General features: G+C 44.5%; 1 protein-coding gene across 1 annotated transcript in view; it reads left to right on the top strand.

The window, feature by feature from the left end:
* LOC102002634 (protein kinase C-binding protein NELL1) overlaps positions 1-15142 on the top strand; it is a gene marked incomplete at its 3' end in the record, with an annotated part of 791170 nt that overhangs the window by 163153 nt on the left and 612875 nt on the right. Inside the window, exon 5 of the mRNA XM_013354877.2 lies at positions 14730-14826. Coding sequence (XP_013210331.2) covers positions 14730-14826 — 97 coding nt within the window. The remainder of the gene's footprint in view (positions 1-14729; positions 14827-15142) is intronic.

Genomic DNA, 15142 nt, shown 5'->3' with positions numbered 1-15142 from the left:
AGAGAGAGAGAGAGAGAGAGAGAGAGAGAGAGAGAGAGAGAGAGAGAGAGAGAGAGAGAGGAGAGAGAGAGCGGGGGGAGGTGGTGGGAGGGAGAAGGGATGATAGAAAACAATGAATAATGAAGAAAAACAGGGAAGAAAGAAATATGATTTCTCTGTCTCCTCTGTCCCAGGCTATACATGTAGCTCATTTTAAAACTTCAGAACATTCTTGAGACATGGCAGCTAATATTTGTTAAAGAACCTTCATTTCCACCTTGATTGTGAGGTAGTAGGATCGAGGAAGGGTAACCCTGTTGAGAACCCAAAAGTGGAAGGTAAGATGAGGTGGAATGGCAGCCTGGGCCTGCATGACTCCAAGCCATTATAATGGTTTTGCGATCCTTTGGGAGGTCCTTACTGTACATTTCTCCCTCTGTCTTCACACCTTCAGCATCCCATCCTCTTGCCTGTACTCCATCCATGAACTTGCTTCTGGTATCACCCAGGAAACACATAGCCAGAGCCCACCTGGGTCTGTGCCTTGGCTTCTGCTTCCTGTTCTTTCCCTACTCCTGCCTAGAACTCATCTTCCTTGACCAGGCAGCCTCTCGCACAGACTCTCTCCAGCATTCTCTCTCCCTTCCGAGTTCTGATCGCAGGTGCATCTCAGGCAGTGTGTTTACATTTGCCCTTGTATGTGGGTAAACCTGTCAGCTCCGTCCCCCCTCCATCTGATGTTCCCGTTTCTCTGCTCTTTGTAAAGCAACCCCAAAGCTTTTAAATGCTGTCTGCACTTCCCCGTGTCTCATTTCATCTCAAGTTTTTCCTCCTCAGTCTTTGGTTTCTATAATTGCTTCAAAGGTCACCAAAGACTGCCATATCACCAATTCTCTGTGTTAATTCTTTATCTTTTTGGTTTTGTCAGTTCTTTTCATTCTACCTAGAAGTCCTTTTCTTCAGAATTCTTCACTGGGCTACTGTGAAGTCTCTCACTCACTACCCCATGCTCCAAATTAACAGTCAATTCTATTAATTTTAGCTTTGTAGTGTATCAGGAATCTTTCGCGCTTCCCAACTGCGAGCCCGCTCCCAGCTCTCACCGGTGCTGTTGTGATGGTCTACAGCCGGCTTCCACATTCCGTCCCATCCCAAGTCCGTTCTTCACCCTACTAACCAGGGTCATCCATTTGAATTAGATAATATCAGACGTCCACTCAAAATTCCCTGGAACTTTCCATTTCACTTCAAGTAAAAGGTTGAGCCATGGACGGCTGGTCTGCTGACCTAGGGTGACCTAGCTCCTTGATGCTGTGTCCCAAAGTACTCCTGTGCTGTCTCTCAGCCTTCTGCTGTACTCCCAGACTCAGCTGGATCCTAGATCCTTGCTGTGTCCTGACCATTCTAGACTCCTACCCTCAGTCTTTTATGTGTGCTATTTGTTCAATTTAAACATTTTATCTTATTTTTTGAAAACCTAATAATTGTACCTATTGATAACAATAGGTAAAAGATAACATTTCAATGTGGTCATATGTGACATGTACTAATCAGATCAAGGTACTTTTGAGCATTAGTTTTAAAAATGATGTGTGTGTGTGTGTGTGTGTGTGTGTGTGTGTGCTCAAGCATGCATGTGCATGTCCACAGGCACTTCCATGTGTGTATGGAGGTTAGAAGATGACTTTCAGGATCTGTTTCCTCCTCACAATAAGTAGGCCCTAGAGATTGAACTCAGGTTTGTCTGGCTTGGTGGCAAGCACCCTCTCTCGGTGAGCCATGTTCCTGGCTCCCTTTGAGCTCCTCACCTTTAGTTCTTTATAAAACAAGACAGGTTTTTGTGAACAATAGTAATATAGGGGGGCACTGAAACCTTTCCCTGTTGGACTTTTGTACCCATTCTCCAAATCCTTGTTCCTTGCTCTCTAGCTCCCTTTCTGAGTATCTAGTAGTGACTCATTTAGTCTCTTTTATGTTACCTTTTGTTTGTTTGTCTGCTTTAGCTCCACATATAAGAATAAACATGTGGCATTTGCCTTTATTTTTTTCTGCTTTTTCAGTTTTCACCATCTCCTTCAGTTCCAAATATTTGGGTGATGGATGACTGATACGAAGCGGAAGGAATAAGGCAGTTTATCCACTGGGTCTGACTGTACAGGCTGTACAGAGAAACTATGCAGAATAACACAGTAGGAATGTCAAGAGCAAAATTAAGTGAAAGAGAAGCCCCTGTTCTTGAGCATGTGTTCTATTGCAAGACCTGGGTTAGGTCCTGGCAATGGCAAGGCAAATAAGAACCGAGTTATTATCCAGTTATTATTATCCAGCTGTCTGCAAGCTTCTGTTTGTATTGCAGGGTGTTTTGTGAGGTAGGCATAGAGCATATAGCTGACATGGCATCTTATCTCCCATGTGCATGGCAAGTGAGTTCGTGTTTTATTGTAGGAGCTTCATTGGAGTACCGAATTGTTTGACATCTTTTCCATTTTCTTTCCTACACACTCTAACGTTACCTAAAAGGTTTTGATTCTCTAAAGAACAGGATATCAATCCACACACCTACGAACACCTGATTTTTGACAAAGAAGCAAAAATTATAAAATGGAAAAAAGAAAGCATATTCAACAAATGGTACTGGCATAACTGAATATCAACATGTAGAAGAATGAAAATAGACCTATATCTGTCACCATGCACAAAACTCAAGTCCAAATGGATCAAAGACATCAATGCAAAGCAACCACACTGAACATCATAGAAGAGAAAGTGGGAAGTACATTTGAACTCATGGGCACAGGAGACTACTTCCTAAATATAACCCCAGCAGCACAGATGCTGAGAGAAACAATTAATAAATGGGACCTCCAGAAACTGAAAAGCTTCTGTAAAGCAAAGGACATGGTCAACAAGACAAAATGACAGCTTACAGAATGGAAAAAGATCTTCACTAATCCCACATCAGACAGAGAGCTGATCTCCAAAATATACAAAGAATTCAAGAAATTGGTCATCAAAAGAACAAATAATCCAGTAAAAAAAATGGGGTATAGACCTAACAGGGAACTCTCAAAAGATAAATCTAAAATGGCTGAAAGTCACTTAAGGAAATGCTCAACATCCTTAGCCATCAGAAGAATGCAAGTCAAAAAAAACTCTGAGATTCCATCTTACACCTGTAAGAATGGCCAAGATTAAAAACACTGATGACAACTTATGCTGGAGAGGTTGTGGGGTAAAGGGAGCACTCCTGCATTGCTGGTGGGAGTTCAAGCTGGTACAACCCCTTTGGATATCAGTGTGGTAATTTCTCAGAAAATTAGGCAACAACCTTCCTCAATACCACTTTTGGGTATATACCCAAAGGATGCTCAATTGTACCACAAAGACATGTGCTCAAGTATGTGATAGCAGCATTGTTTGTCATATCCAGAACCTGGAAACAACCTAAATGCCCCTTGAGCAAAGAATGGATAAGGAAAATGTGTGGTACATTTACACAATGGAGTTCTACATAGCAGAAAATTTTATATCTTGAGATTTTCAGGCAAATTGATGGATCTTAAATACATCATACTGAGTGAGAAAACTCAGACCAGAAAGACAATTATTATATGTACTCATTCATAAGTGGCTTTTAGACAAAAAGCAAAGAAAACCAGCTTATGATTCACAATCCCAGAGAACCTAGACAATAACAAGGACACTAAGAGAGACATACATGGATCTAATCTACATGGCAAATAGAAAAAGGCAAGATCTCCCTAGTAAATGGAAGCATGGGGACCACAGAGTAAGGAGCTGGCGTGGTTTGTTCAAAGCTACGCCACACATGGGCTGAGTCTAGCATTTGGAGCAGAGCCCTTCTGCCTCTTGGATCGACTTCTATCTATAACTGTCCTTCAGAACGACTTCTCTTATTAGTATTTTTTCCTTTCTTCTGCCTTCTTAATTTTCTTTTATCACTCAGTTTGGTCTTGGGAACGTGTATCCTAAATCACAGGCTTCTTTGAGGCATGTCTGAAAACACTTTTAGTTTGTACCCTGTCGTCTGAACATAAAGAGGCCAACAAGACAAGGGACAATTACAACAAGAGTAGAGGCTAGTCATCTCAGTGATTTTCTTGTTATTAGCTGTGAATGCCTTATCAGAGATGGGCCATTATAGTTTAAATGGTGAGAAGAGTTTGAAAGGGGTTTGAAACTTCATCAGACACTTCTTGCTTCAAGTTGTAGCCCATTGTTTTCCAGACTCCAATTTCTTCCTCTACAATGAACAATAACTTTTTGATTAAACAGCTGGCAGTTACTATTGAATGCCTCACATTTAATAACAAAGTCTTCCCTCAGAACAGGAAATTTTATCTAAATTGCTTTGCTCTTCTTGGTGACTGAACTTCTAAAGTCTGACAGGACTGATAGCATGGAAAAACAAAAATTTTATTCAAGAAGACGATGATTACTTTAGAAAAGAAACAGCCTTGAATGAATAATTCAGAGTACATGCTGCAAAGCAGAAGTCAAGGCATACGCGTTGTCCGCTCTGTAAACATTATTAAAAAACAATCAAGTTTGTATTGACACATTTATATTGGCAAGACCACAGACAGCAGCTGAAAGAGGAAGAGACCATGAGAAGCAGCGCTGTAGGAAGGACTTTCTTGACTGGATTCTGTCTTCTTCATGGGGGCATCTTCCATCACCTGCTTAGGAAGGTGTGTTCTGCACCAGGCTACATGATAACCCCTCATCTATTAGCTTCCACCCCAGCCTCAGCCCACCCTCCCTCCCTCCCTCCCTCCCTTCCTTTCTTCCTTCCCGATGGTACTTAACTTTTGGTCGACTCGCTTGGGACCTTGGCAGAAAGGAACTGATAGACACCTAAGGGTCATTCTCCAGAGCTGCACAGTAGGGCAATGAGAAGTCACAATAAACCAGGAGGAACAAATGGAGACCATCCAACTCACAGGAGTTTATATTTCTTTTTATTAAAATTTTGAAGTTAAAAATATGATTGTATCATTTCCCTCTTCCCATTCCTCCCTCCAAACCTCTACAACACCCCCTTCCACACCAGGTACCAGGTCTTTTTCACGTCATTGCCTCTTTTTCTTTAATTGTTGCTATAGTTACTTGGGTATATGTAGCACTATTGTCTGTCTGTCTCTTTCTGTCTTTCTGTCTGTCTGTCTGTCTGTGTATCTGTCTGTCTATCTACTCACCTGTCATCAATCTCCCCATTTGCCACCTATGTAACAGTTGCTAGTGGATATTATCCGAGGAACTCTTTGATTTCTTTGTATATTTCATAAAAGATAGGATGAGGAAGGGGTTTTTCCTTTGTGTTGTTTTCTAATTCTCCCTCTCCCCATTAGTTAAGTAGAAAAATCTTTAGAAATGGTCTTTCAGTGGGGAATACCCTACTGTCATATTTCAAATTCCTCCTTGGACATGGTCTTATGCCAAGCTCTAAGGACTGAGTTACAAGCTTCCTTTGGCTGAAGTAAAACCATATCAGTGATATATTAGGGTTTCCATGCAGATCCAACTGTTGTGTGGTGACAGACAAGCCAGGTATCTGCCAGAGATTGTCTACAGGAGACCGGGCTGACACCTGTAAGTCTGATTTCTGAGTGGCTTAGAAATTGCCGTTTTTAACAAACTCATGAAGTTCTTCTATGGTCTAGCCAAGTTTGGATATTACCAAGAGGCCTTCCATTCAAAGTACATTCAAATTCTACAAATTCAGCCTCCATCAAGAGTCCCAGAAAGAGCCAAAGACTATGGGTTATGTCTTGATATTTAGAGATACTAGCATTTGGGACCAGTGTGTAGGCTTGCAGATGATGGCTGTGTAAAAACGTAAAAGAGAGAGAGGAGGTAAGGGAGAGAGAGAAAATTCTTTTGTTCTTTACCATGGCTGCTAGACCCTGACATATTCCACACAACACCGGTGTTTGAAAATGTCAATCACCAGGCCTTTGGGGAGCTCTGCTTTGCTCTGGGAAGCTTCAAGCTATTGCATGAGGAAGTGTACCCTTTCACTGCTGACAGATGGCTCTTGGATGCTTGTATATTAATGTAACAAGTAGCAGATGGAGGTGGGATCAGAAGACTTTCAATGTCCTGATAGTCCCTGCTACCCCTGTATGTCCTCAATGAACAGCAGGCCTTTAATCTGTTGTAGGAAGACCACTTAAATCTTCACCTCAGGGGACAGAAAGACAGGTGACATGAGCAGCTAGCTGGGGTATCATTAAGCACTGTGCACAGTACATTTTGTCTGGACCCGTGGGAAAGATGGCAGCGCTGGCCGTGGCCTCAAAGTGTGGCGGGTGGCTCTGTTGACAGAGTGATTTGGGGGCTCAAACTCAACTCTCCTTCACACTGTGACTTTTGAGCTCTCCTTACTCATAAAGATTGAGAGCTGAAGTGGGGAGCGTGCTTATGCAGTAGAGCCAAGTGGCTTCCGTGAGGGTGTTGGCAGTTTGTCTGAAAATACTTCAAACTAGAGGATCTTTTAGGTTATTTGGTGAAGATAAGAACATCTCTTTTCCTTAATAACACTAATAACATTGCGCTTATAAAAAGCATTTACAGCCTCATGAAATACTTTACAGACTATTTGCTGGGTATTTACAGAACATCTGTATAAGAGGGACTGCTGCTGTCTAAAGCACCTAGGTGTGGTGGTGTGCCTGGAACTCCATCACCTAGGAGATGGAGACAGGCAGACCAGAAGTTCAATGTCATCCTCAGCTTCGTGGTGAGTTTGAGGTTAGCCTGGACTACATAAACTATGTTAATATAAAATGCATGGTTGAAAGCTCTGAGGTGCGGTAACTTCCCCTAGGTCGCAAAGTGTGAACAAGAGAGGTAAGACATAGCCAGAGGCTTGCTGACTCTAACCCAGATGCTCCTTCTCTGTCTCCCAATGTTTCTGTCGTCTACCAGCTGTGTGTTTTCCTCTGCAAGAGCAGAATCCACTTCTGAGAAGAAGGCAGTGCCATGTGGTAAAGGTTTGCATCTGGGTTTGAATGTTGCTCTGACCATTCATGTCAGAAAAGCCTTTTCACCTTCGTGAGCATGTCATTTGAGCAGACTGGGTGCCTGGTATTAAGATTATTGCAAGAATTATGAAGTATGTACACTTACATATGATAGCTGGAGCTCACTCAAAGTTTGCTCCTGTGGCTTTTGAGGCAAAGACTCTTTCTGAGTTTGATGTTAATGTGCTCAGCGGCAATGTTCTGCAGAGACAGGAGGATCATGGATGCCAGCCTGTCTTTCTCTGTGCCTGTTGTTCTGACTGCTAGGAAATCCATCTTATTTCGAGCTAAAACTACACTGTTATTGTTCACCTAGTAGCGCATGTATTAGTTGCTTGTCTTGTTGCCCAACAAGAGCAGCCTAAGGAAGGGAAGGGTCATTTGACTCAGAGTTCGAGGGAAGGACTCATGTTGGGGCAGGCATGGTGGCAGGAGTATGAGACAGCTGGGCATATCGGAGCCACCAACAGGAAGCAGGGAGAGGTGGACACTGGGGCTCAGTGGCTCACAAATGCATTATTTGCTCCGTCTAAAAGCCTAGCCTGTGGGATATGCTACCCAGAATCAGGCTGGGTCTTCCCATCTCAACTAATCTAATCTTGGAAGTTCCTCACAGACAACGCACAGAGTTTGCCTTCTAGGTGGTTCTAGATCCTATCAAGTTGACAGTATAAATAGTCACAGTGCACATGTCACTCCCTTGAGCTTGAGCCCCTGGAGCAAATTGAGCTCCTCTCCAGGGCTCCTTCCTCATATTTGAAGACTTTGCCATGACCACCCATCAGCCTTCTTCAGACCAAGCCCTTGTCCTTCAGCCATTCATTCCTTTATTGGGCTCCCAGGTCCTTCACCTCCTTCTCCAGAGTGTCTGTTTATTTTGCAAGTCCCGAGAATGACACATGATTATCTGAGCTGATGAACTCAGATTAGAATCATTACCTTCTCACAGTCCAGTTTAAACTCCCAGTATCCTTTGGACAGTCTGAACTCACGCAATGAAAGAGAGCCAAGACCTGCCCTCATGAGTATGTCTGTCTACTCTTGGCTCTCCCACAGTTTAAGAGGCTTGTATTTACTAAGCACGGCAGCTTTCAGTGTTAAATTTCATCTCTAGTTGACCCTGATTTCCGCCTGTTAATGTCACCTTTAATCCCGATAATGTTGCATCAAGTCTCTTGTGACTAAAACCGTACCACCAGCTTCATAGTTCCCCACAGATTCATTAAACACTGATACTGCCAAGTCACAGATAAAATTCTAAATATGACAGAATTACTTGACCTCGTTATTTGACATTGATCCACAAATCCGAAGCGTTTTTAGGTTGACTCTGGCTTATGAACTCGGGAAGAGAGAAAGTGTTGGGAAGAAGTGGTGGGAGAAGGGCTGGTGGAGTGGCCTGGTTTGTAAAGTGCTTACAGAACCCGAGTTCAAGCCCTAGCACCCACACTAAAAACAAAGCCCAATGCGATGGTTTGCCCTTGTAACCCCAGAGCGGGTGAGGCACAGGGAGAGGTTCTCTGTGTACTCATGGCCAGCCAGCCCAGCCTAATCAGTCAGCCTCTGGCCAGTGCAAGATACTATCTCAGAAAGCAAGGTGAATGGCTCCCGAGGAAGGACATTTGAGATTGTCTCCGTACATGCTTTCACGCATGCACAAAGTAGCGGAGACATTTAGATCCATAAGAGATGTCAGGAAGGGCCAGACTCGTTGTCATAGAGGTTCCGGTGAGGATAGAAGAGAACAGTGCTAGGACTGAGTTGCTAGGGAGGAAACATGGGTTTGGCAAGTGTTTTGTAAGTCAGTAGAGCAGGCCTCACTCTGCCTGCTCTTGGAGAAGACTCCTCCTGGTGGGTGTCTGTATCCTGCTCTGCGGTCTTCCTTGTGGGGTTTGACCAATTCCTTGGGAACCCCGCTGCAGCCTTCTGGTTTGCATCCGCAGAGACATCTCCCAGGTCTCCACGGTGCCGCCCACTTTGTGTTTGCATTGGGGTTGACTTCACAGCCAGCTGGAAACTTGCCTAGCTTCTGGCTTTGCTGCAGCCCTCCCTGCTCTGCCCCGCTTGGATTCAGCAGGGATTCCAGTTTGCATGTGTAGGGCGCATGCTCCATTTGCCAGCACAGCTCCCCTCCCTATGACATTCTAGTTCTCCCTCCTAATGCCAGAGATGCATTTTTACAGTTTGATTGTTTGTTGAGTGCCGCCTGGCTTTGTTAACCAGACGGATAGGCGGAAATTGCAGAAGGGCCTCTTGAGCATCCTTTCATGTCCTTCTGGTCCAAGCTGCGAGGGCTGTGTGCTCCATGTTAGGAAATGATGAGCGACAGCCGGGCAGTTGATGGAAACTCAACAAGTGGCTCCCTGCGCACAGCTGGTGCTGTCCCCTGTCACAGTTAAGGAGCTTTGAGGGGCCTCTGGGTGCTGTGCAGACCTCTGGACTGAACACTCAGCATTGTGGGCATCAAGAGTCATGTTAATGATAGCAGATGGACGCCCTTTGTTTCTCTAGTTGCCCTCAAAAACCTGTTACGCTCACAGGCCATCAGGAGAAGGTGTGTGTGTGTGTGTGTGTGTGTGTGTGTGTGTGTGTGTGTGTGTGTGTCTTTCATAGTCTAAGGCAGAAGCCGGGTTAGTGTGTGCTAGGTCTCCTATCACCACAGCAGCGGGACCTTGGAGCACGTGATCCCGTGTTCTGTGGAGGAAACTCCCTAGGGAGTGCCTTGACATTCTTCTGGGAAAAGGCTGCTCCACTCAGCAGAGCAGGGTTGGGGTAACCTCCCTCCTCAGGAGTGCAGGGGAAGCTTTTCTTCTGGTGGAGGCGAGGCTCAAGATCAATGTCTTTATTCAGCGCCTTATTAGGACTTCATCATGTCTTAGTAAACAGGGATGTAGCAGGTGTCAATTCATTTGCTTTACACTGGAAACTCGTTCTCCTGTGTAATTGGGACAGGTAATGGGGCCCCTTCAGAGGTCTCTCCTCATCCAGGGAAAGAAACCCCCGATTTCCCTCCTGTCTTGTGCCGTCCAATCCTTACATTGTGCAGTGTTGAGTCCCGAGGGCTTTGTTTGCAAAACAGGAAATACAAGCTTTCCATTGAATACATACTGGTCTTTTAAGCAGGAGGATGTTCTTGTTTAAAGTCACATAACGAGGGCTGTTCCTTCTTGATGTGAGCTGTGGGGTCCCATGGCTGATTTTCTCCAGCCTGTCAGTTACCCTCAGCGGCTTGCTTTTCTAAGGCAGGGTTTATGTTTGACTGGATAGCTAATTTCGCATGGCGTTGTGTTAGAAATACGAGGCTTACACTTTATACTCCTGATAGATGCTAATGGCGTGCCCAATTCCCATCACCCCCCAAACCACTTAATAGTCAGCACCTTGGTTAGTGGCTCAAGTGAGCTCAAAGCCTCATATGCAGGACTAAGGGGGAATGAGGTTTGTCTGCAGTCAAAAGAAGGGGTAGGTTTCAGATGGGTGTAGAGTACCGCGTTATTTGTGCCAGACTAGGAGAGTGTGATAAATTTAGTAAAAAGCAAAAAGATTTACATGATCTGGAGAGAAATTGCAGCGTTATTTGGGATGATGAGAGCGTAGCCAATGAAAGCTCTAAATTACTGGCTTATCAGAAGGGTGGCTCTTGATCTAATTAATTTTCAAGTTGCCCACTGTTTCTCCTTCTTTCTGAAATACGGCTATCTGGCTTCCCTGTTGTGGCAGCATGACTTCCTGACAGAGTTAAATTTGCTACCCCCTCTCTTTCTGGCTGGAAAACAATGAGAAGCGTTTGTCTTGTTTCTCTCCAGCTTTGCGTGTAAATCTCACGAGGTGGAGATGGCACAGGAAGACGAGAGGAAGGGACGATCGCATCTCGCTGACTTTATTTATTTCCCCAAGGGTTATCTGCATAATGCAAAGTGCCTCTCCTGATGAACTCTTTTCTCAGTCTGAATCATCCAGTTTCATGAATTGCTTATCATGACAACTATCTGACTATCTTCTTCCAATCGTGAAGATTCAGGAAGCATTCCGTCCTTCAGTCATTCAAAGAAGACATCTATGCTGGCTAGGTAGTCTTCTTAACACTGGAAATGCCGACATGAAAATGACAAGTTCTCTGCTTTAAGGAGTCCTGTGGGAGGACAGAGTCAATGAGCAGAGCACCCGTTTTGCAGCAAAACAAGCTAAGTGCCGGAGAGTGACTAGGTGGCTAGGAGGTGCTCTGTAGAGGGCTATCAGGGAGGAGCTCTCATTAAATGGCACAAAGGAGCAGACACAGGGCTGGGTCCCGAGATCGAGGCTCCACTCCATCCATACCCTGCCCAGGATGGAAGCGATGGTCATCAGGACCTGAGGAACAGCTTGAGGGTGAATACTCTGGGCCAAGGTCAGTAGAACAACCAACTTCCTCCTTGGTCTGGAAAGGCAAGCCCAACTGTGACTAGGATCTTAGAGACACTAGTGTGTTCTGGAGGTACAATTGTTATCAGTCAAATGGTGGTAAGGGATTCAATGGGTCATTCTAGCACACCATTCCAGAGATCAGTAAAGAACCAACAATGGAGACAGTAAAAAGCCATACAAATAATGCAATGTGTTTAAGGCCGCTTGTTCTGAAAGCTTTTCTCTGCAAATCGTCTCAATCTAGCAAATTGTCTCACTGAGGCTGTAGACAGTCACAAGAACTTCCCCCTTCCTTCTAGATGAGTCAGTCAAGTGAGGACTTGTAATTTATTTGGATGAATTGTACTTTTATGTTGCTATTGTAGAAAAAGACGTTGGCTTGTCATGTGACGTGAGCATGCATCAGGATATGCAGCCCCTCCCTCAGAAGTCTAGATACTTCTGAGTGATCTCAGGCTCGCCGTCCCTGCACTTCAGTATTTTCTCTACAGATATTTATGGGCTCTGTGTTTCTGTGTTCTAATTTTTTGGGAAGCAATAACCTGGCTACGGTTTCTGTAATTGCATCTCTTCATTGAATATATAAACAGGCGGTGCAGGAGAGTGGCCACAGCCTCGAGTTCAAAGTTTATCACCTACGAGCTATGGCACCATGCTATGGCTATTCGTCTGGCTGATGTCCCTTATGCAGAGTTTGCAGTTTTTTAAGCTCCCCGGTGTTGCCATACATGCATTCACATGCATTCAATGTGCCGATTCTGCCTGCTGCACGGATTCTCTAGTGAGTCTTGCGTTTTGGAAGACGTTGGTTGCCAGGAAGGGAGCATCTTGCACTTCTCCGTGGCTTGAAGAGGAGACTCTGGTGGGGACATAGAACATTGACACACCACACTAGTGTGGTGTGCATAGCCTGTGGGTCACCTGGTCCTGGAGGGCAGTGACAGACCTCCAATATTTGCTTCCGCCGCTGTTTCTAAGGTACCGGAGTTGCCATGGTGAGAAGATGGGCAGGATGGGAAGTTGGTCTTTTTGATTATTTCATCCTCCATGCAGTCATGCGCTCTACTCATATTGGCTAAGGCCTCTGCCCAGCTCAGCGAGATGGGCTGGGAGTATATTAACTATAAGGAAGAGAGCACCTGCCCCAGAAACTCCTCTCCCCCTGACAGAGGCGGATGCTTGGAAATGCAGGCAAAGGCAAACGGCTTGACAACATTTTCAATTTATTAGTAAGACAGCCTTGTAGAAAATTATGTTTCTGCCCCTTCCTCCAAATACAGTGGTCTCCATTTCTTTCTAGGGTTTTTCGTATCCACCAATGTTAAACATAATTTTTCCATCGTTATCTCCCCAGCACATGAATAACTTTTTATTTTATGTCCTCTGAAGAAAATTATTTTGTATATATTTTTCCGTTTTCACAATCTGCATATTTATCATTTTTAATGACTATAGTAAATTCTTAGAAGCTGGTATATTTTATAATGTATGCTTTTTGCTCTTTTGTTGTTACTTGGCTTGTTTCTAGTTTTTTTGTACTATATTGCACTGGGAACCCTTTAAGAGGAAGTATGTAATATATTGTTCTAAAGCAGCTTTGACAAATTGTTTCATCCAAAAAGGTTCATTCAACACATAGAAAAGATTGAATTCCTGTGAAGAAAACATAGCCTATCTTCTGAAGGGAAGTGTGTATCTCCCTAATTATGTTTTGAGTTTCCATTTATAATGGAAAGATAGTGTAAAAAGCCCTGATGTGTTTCATATTCCTAAAGAGGGTTTGCACACAGTCTTCCAAACTGCAGGCTTCTGGAGATGCAGTTATGAGCTGCGCAGCTTGGGCAAAAGGCTGTGGGATGACAGCCCCCACGGAAACAGTTTCGCTGTCTTTCCCTTTCCTTGGACAACTGGAAGTCTTCGGTTCTTCTACATTTTCCTTCTGAGACCCTTTTAGAGAAACACTTTGCCCTCCATCCCCCCAGGGGGCCATGAGCTCCACCGTAGTGCCGAGGTCCTGACACACAGGCAGAGTGAGCCGAGGAAGGAATGGGAAAAGCAGGAGTAGATCGGGCTTTCACTTGGAATTGAAATGTACAGCTCTCCCCATCTCACCCCATTGAGAGTCCTCTGGGCTCCCAGCACTGTGATGCTAATCTTGGCGGTCAACCTGACACATTTGGAAAGAGAGAACCTTAGTTGAGGAATTGCCTCCATCAGATTGGCCTTCTGGACGTGCCAGTGGGGACATTTTCTTGATTAATGATTGATGTGGGCCATTGTGTCCCTAGGCGAGTGGGCCTGGGCTGTATAAGAGAGGAAGCAGACTGTGCCTGCGAGCCATCCAGTAGGCACCATTCCACCGTGGTCTCTGCTTCCAGCTTATGTAAGCCAAAGAAACTCATTCATCCAAGTTGATTTTTGTCATAGCAAACTAGAACAGGAGCTGAGTGGTACCTGCCATGGGGAGAATGGAGGCTTGTTACCAGCTGGTCTCAAGAAAGCACAGATTTTAATATCTCTCCCTGACTACCTGGTGTTGGCCCGGAGGAACCAGGGTGGTCAGTTGTTCCTGAAATCCCGTTCTCTGTTAGTTCGGCTGGGACATGTTGCTTGTCACAGGTTGCCGACTTCAGTTTCATGTAGCAGGACTGTATGTATCTATTTGTTCAAAGCTCGTTGCTTTATTTTCCTGTTACCCATTGTGGCGTTTGGAGTACAAGGCAGGTTTAATGAGTACTTTGTGACTGAGTGCTGGTGGGATGTGTTGACAGGCAGTTGTCCAGTCCTTTACAGGCCTCTCCTGGGTGTTGTAGAAGTGACTGGTGGCTGGATCTCCCAAAACTAGAGTGAAACATTTACCTCCATTACCTGGGCTTTGGAGTCAGAGGGATGAGGGCTTTAGCATAGTTCTATACATGGACTTTATCCCTGTTGGATGCACATGGTGGACTGGACATGCTTACATTCTCTCTACCTCAGCTCATTGACCTGTAACAAGTGGATAAAATCACTTACCTTTGGGTTTGTGCAGGGGTAATTGCTCAGCATGGACATTCAAAATACTGTCTTCTTATTCACACTCCCACCCAGTGGTAAGGAAGATATGGAAGGCATGAGTTGCCTAGACAACGTGGCCAGTACGGTCATGAAGATGATCTCTGTCATGGTATCTGCCATTTAAAGTATGCCATATATTAACCTCTTCAAACTAGCAGCTGTGTATAGGTATACATCCTGCATGACACCTCTGGGTTCTGCTTTAAGTTCCTCTATTAGCAACTATGTTCTTTGTTCCTACAGGATCTATGAGCGTGTGATAGACCCTCCAGAGACCAACCTTCCTCCAGGTAGCAATCTGTGGCTTGGGCAACGGAACCAAAAGCATGGCTTTTTCAAAGTAAGCTCTGATTTTCATGTATTTTGAAAAATGCTTAACTTTCTTTTTATGATTTTACGTAGAATGGAATTAAATCACTTCCTCCTTTCCTCTTCAGCCTCTCTCACAGTCCCTTCAACTCTCCTTCTCTGAATCTTGGCCTGTTTGCCTTTGATAATTGTGCTGGTTTGAATGAAAATGGCTCCCACAGACTCCCATACTTAAAGTTGGTTCTTAGTTGGTGGATCTTTTGGGGAGTATTAAAGGTGAGGATTTGTTGGAGGAAGTGTGTCACTAAGTAGGGGTAGGTTTTGGAGAAGCCCAGGCCATTCTCAGA

The sequence above is a fragment of the Microtus ochrogaster genome, unplaced genomic scaffold, assembly GCF_000317375.1.
Source record: "Microtus ochrogaster isolate Prairie Vole_2 unplaced genomic scaffold, MicOch1.0 UNK76, whole genome shotgun sequence".
Lineage (NCBI taxonomy): Eukaryota > Metazoa > Chordata > Mammalia > Rodentia > Cricetidae > Microtus > Microtus ochrogaster.
The sequence above is the reverse complement of the archived record's forward strand: the minus strand, read 5'-3'. Positions and strand labels throughout refer to the sequence as shown.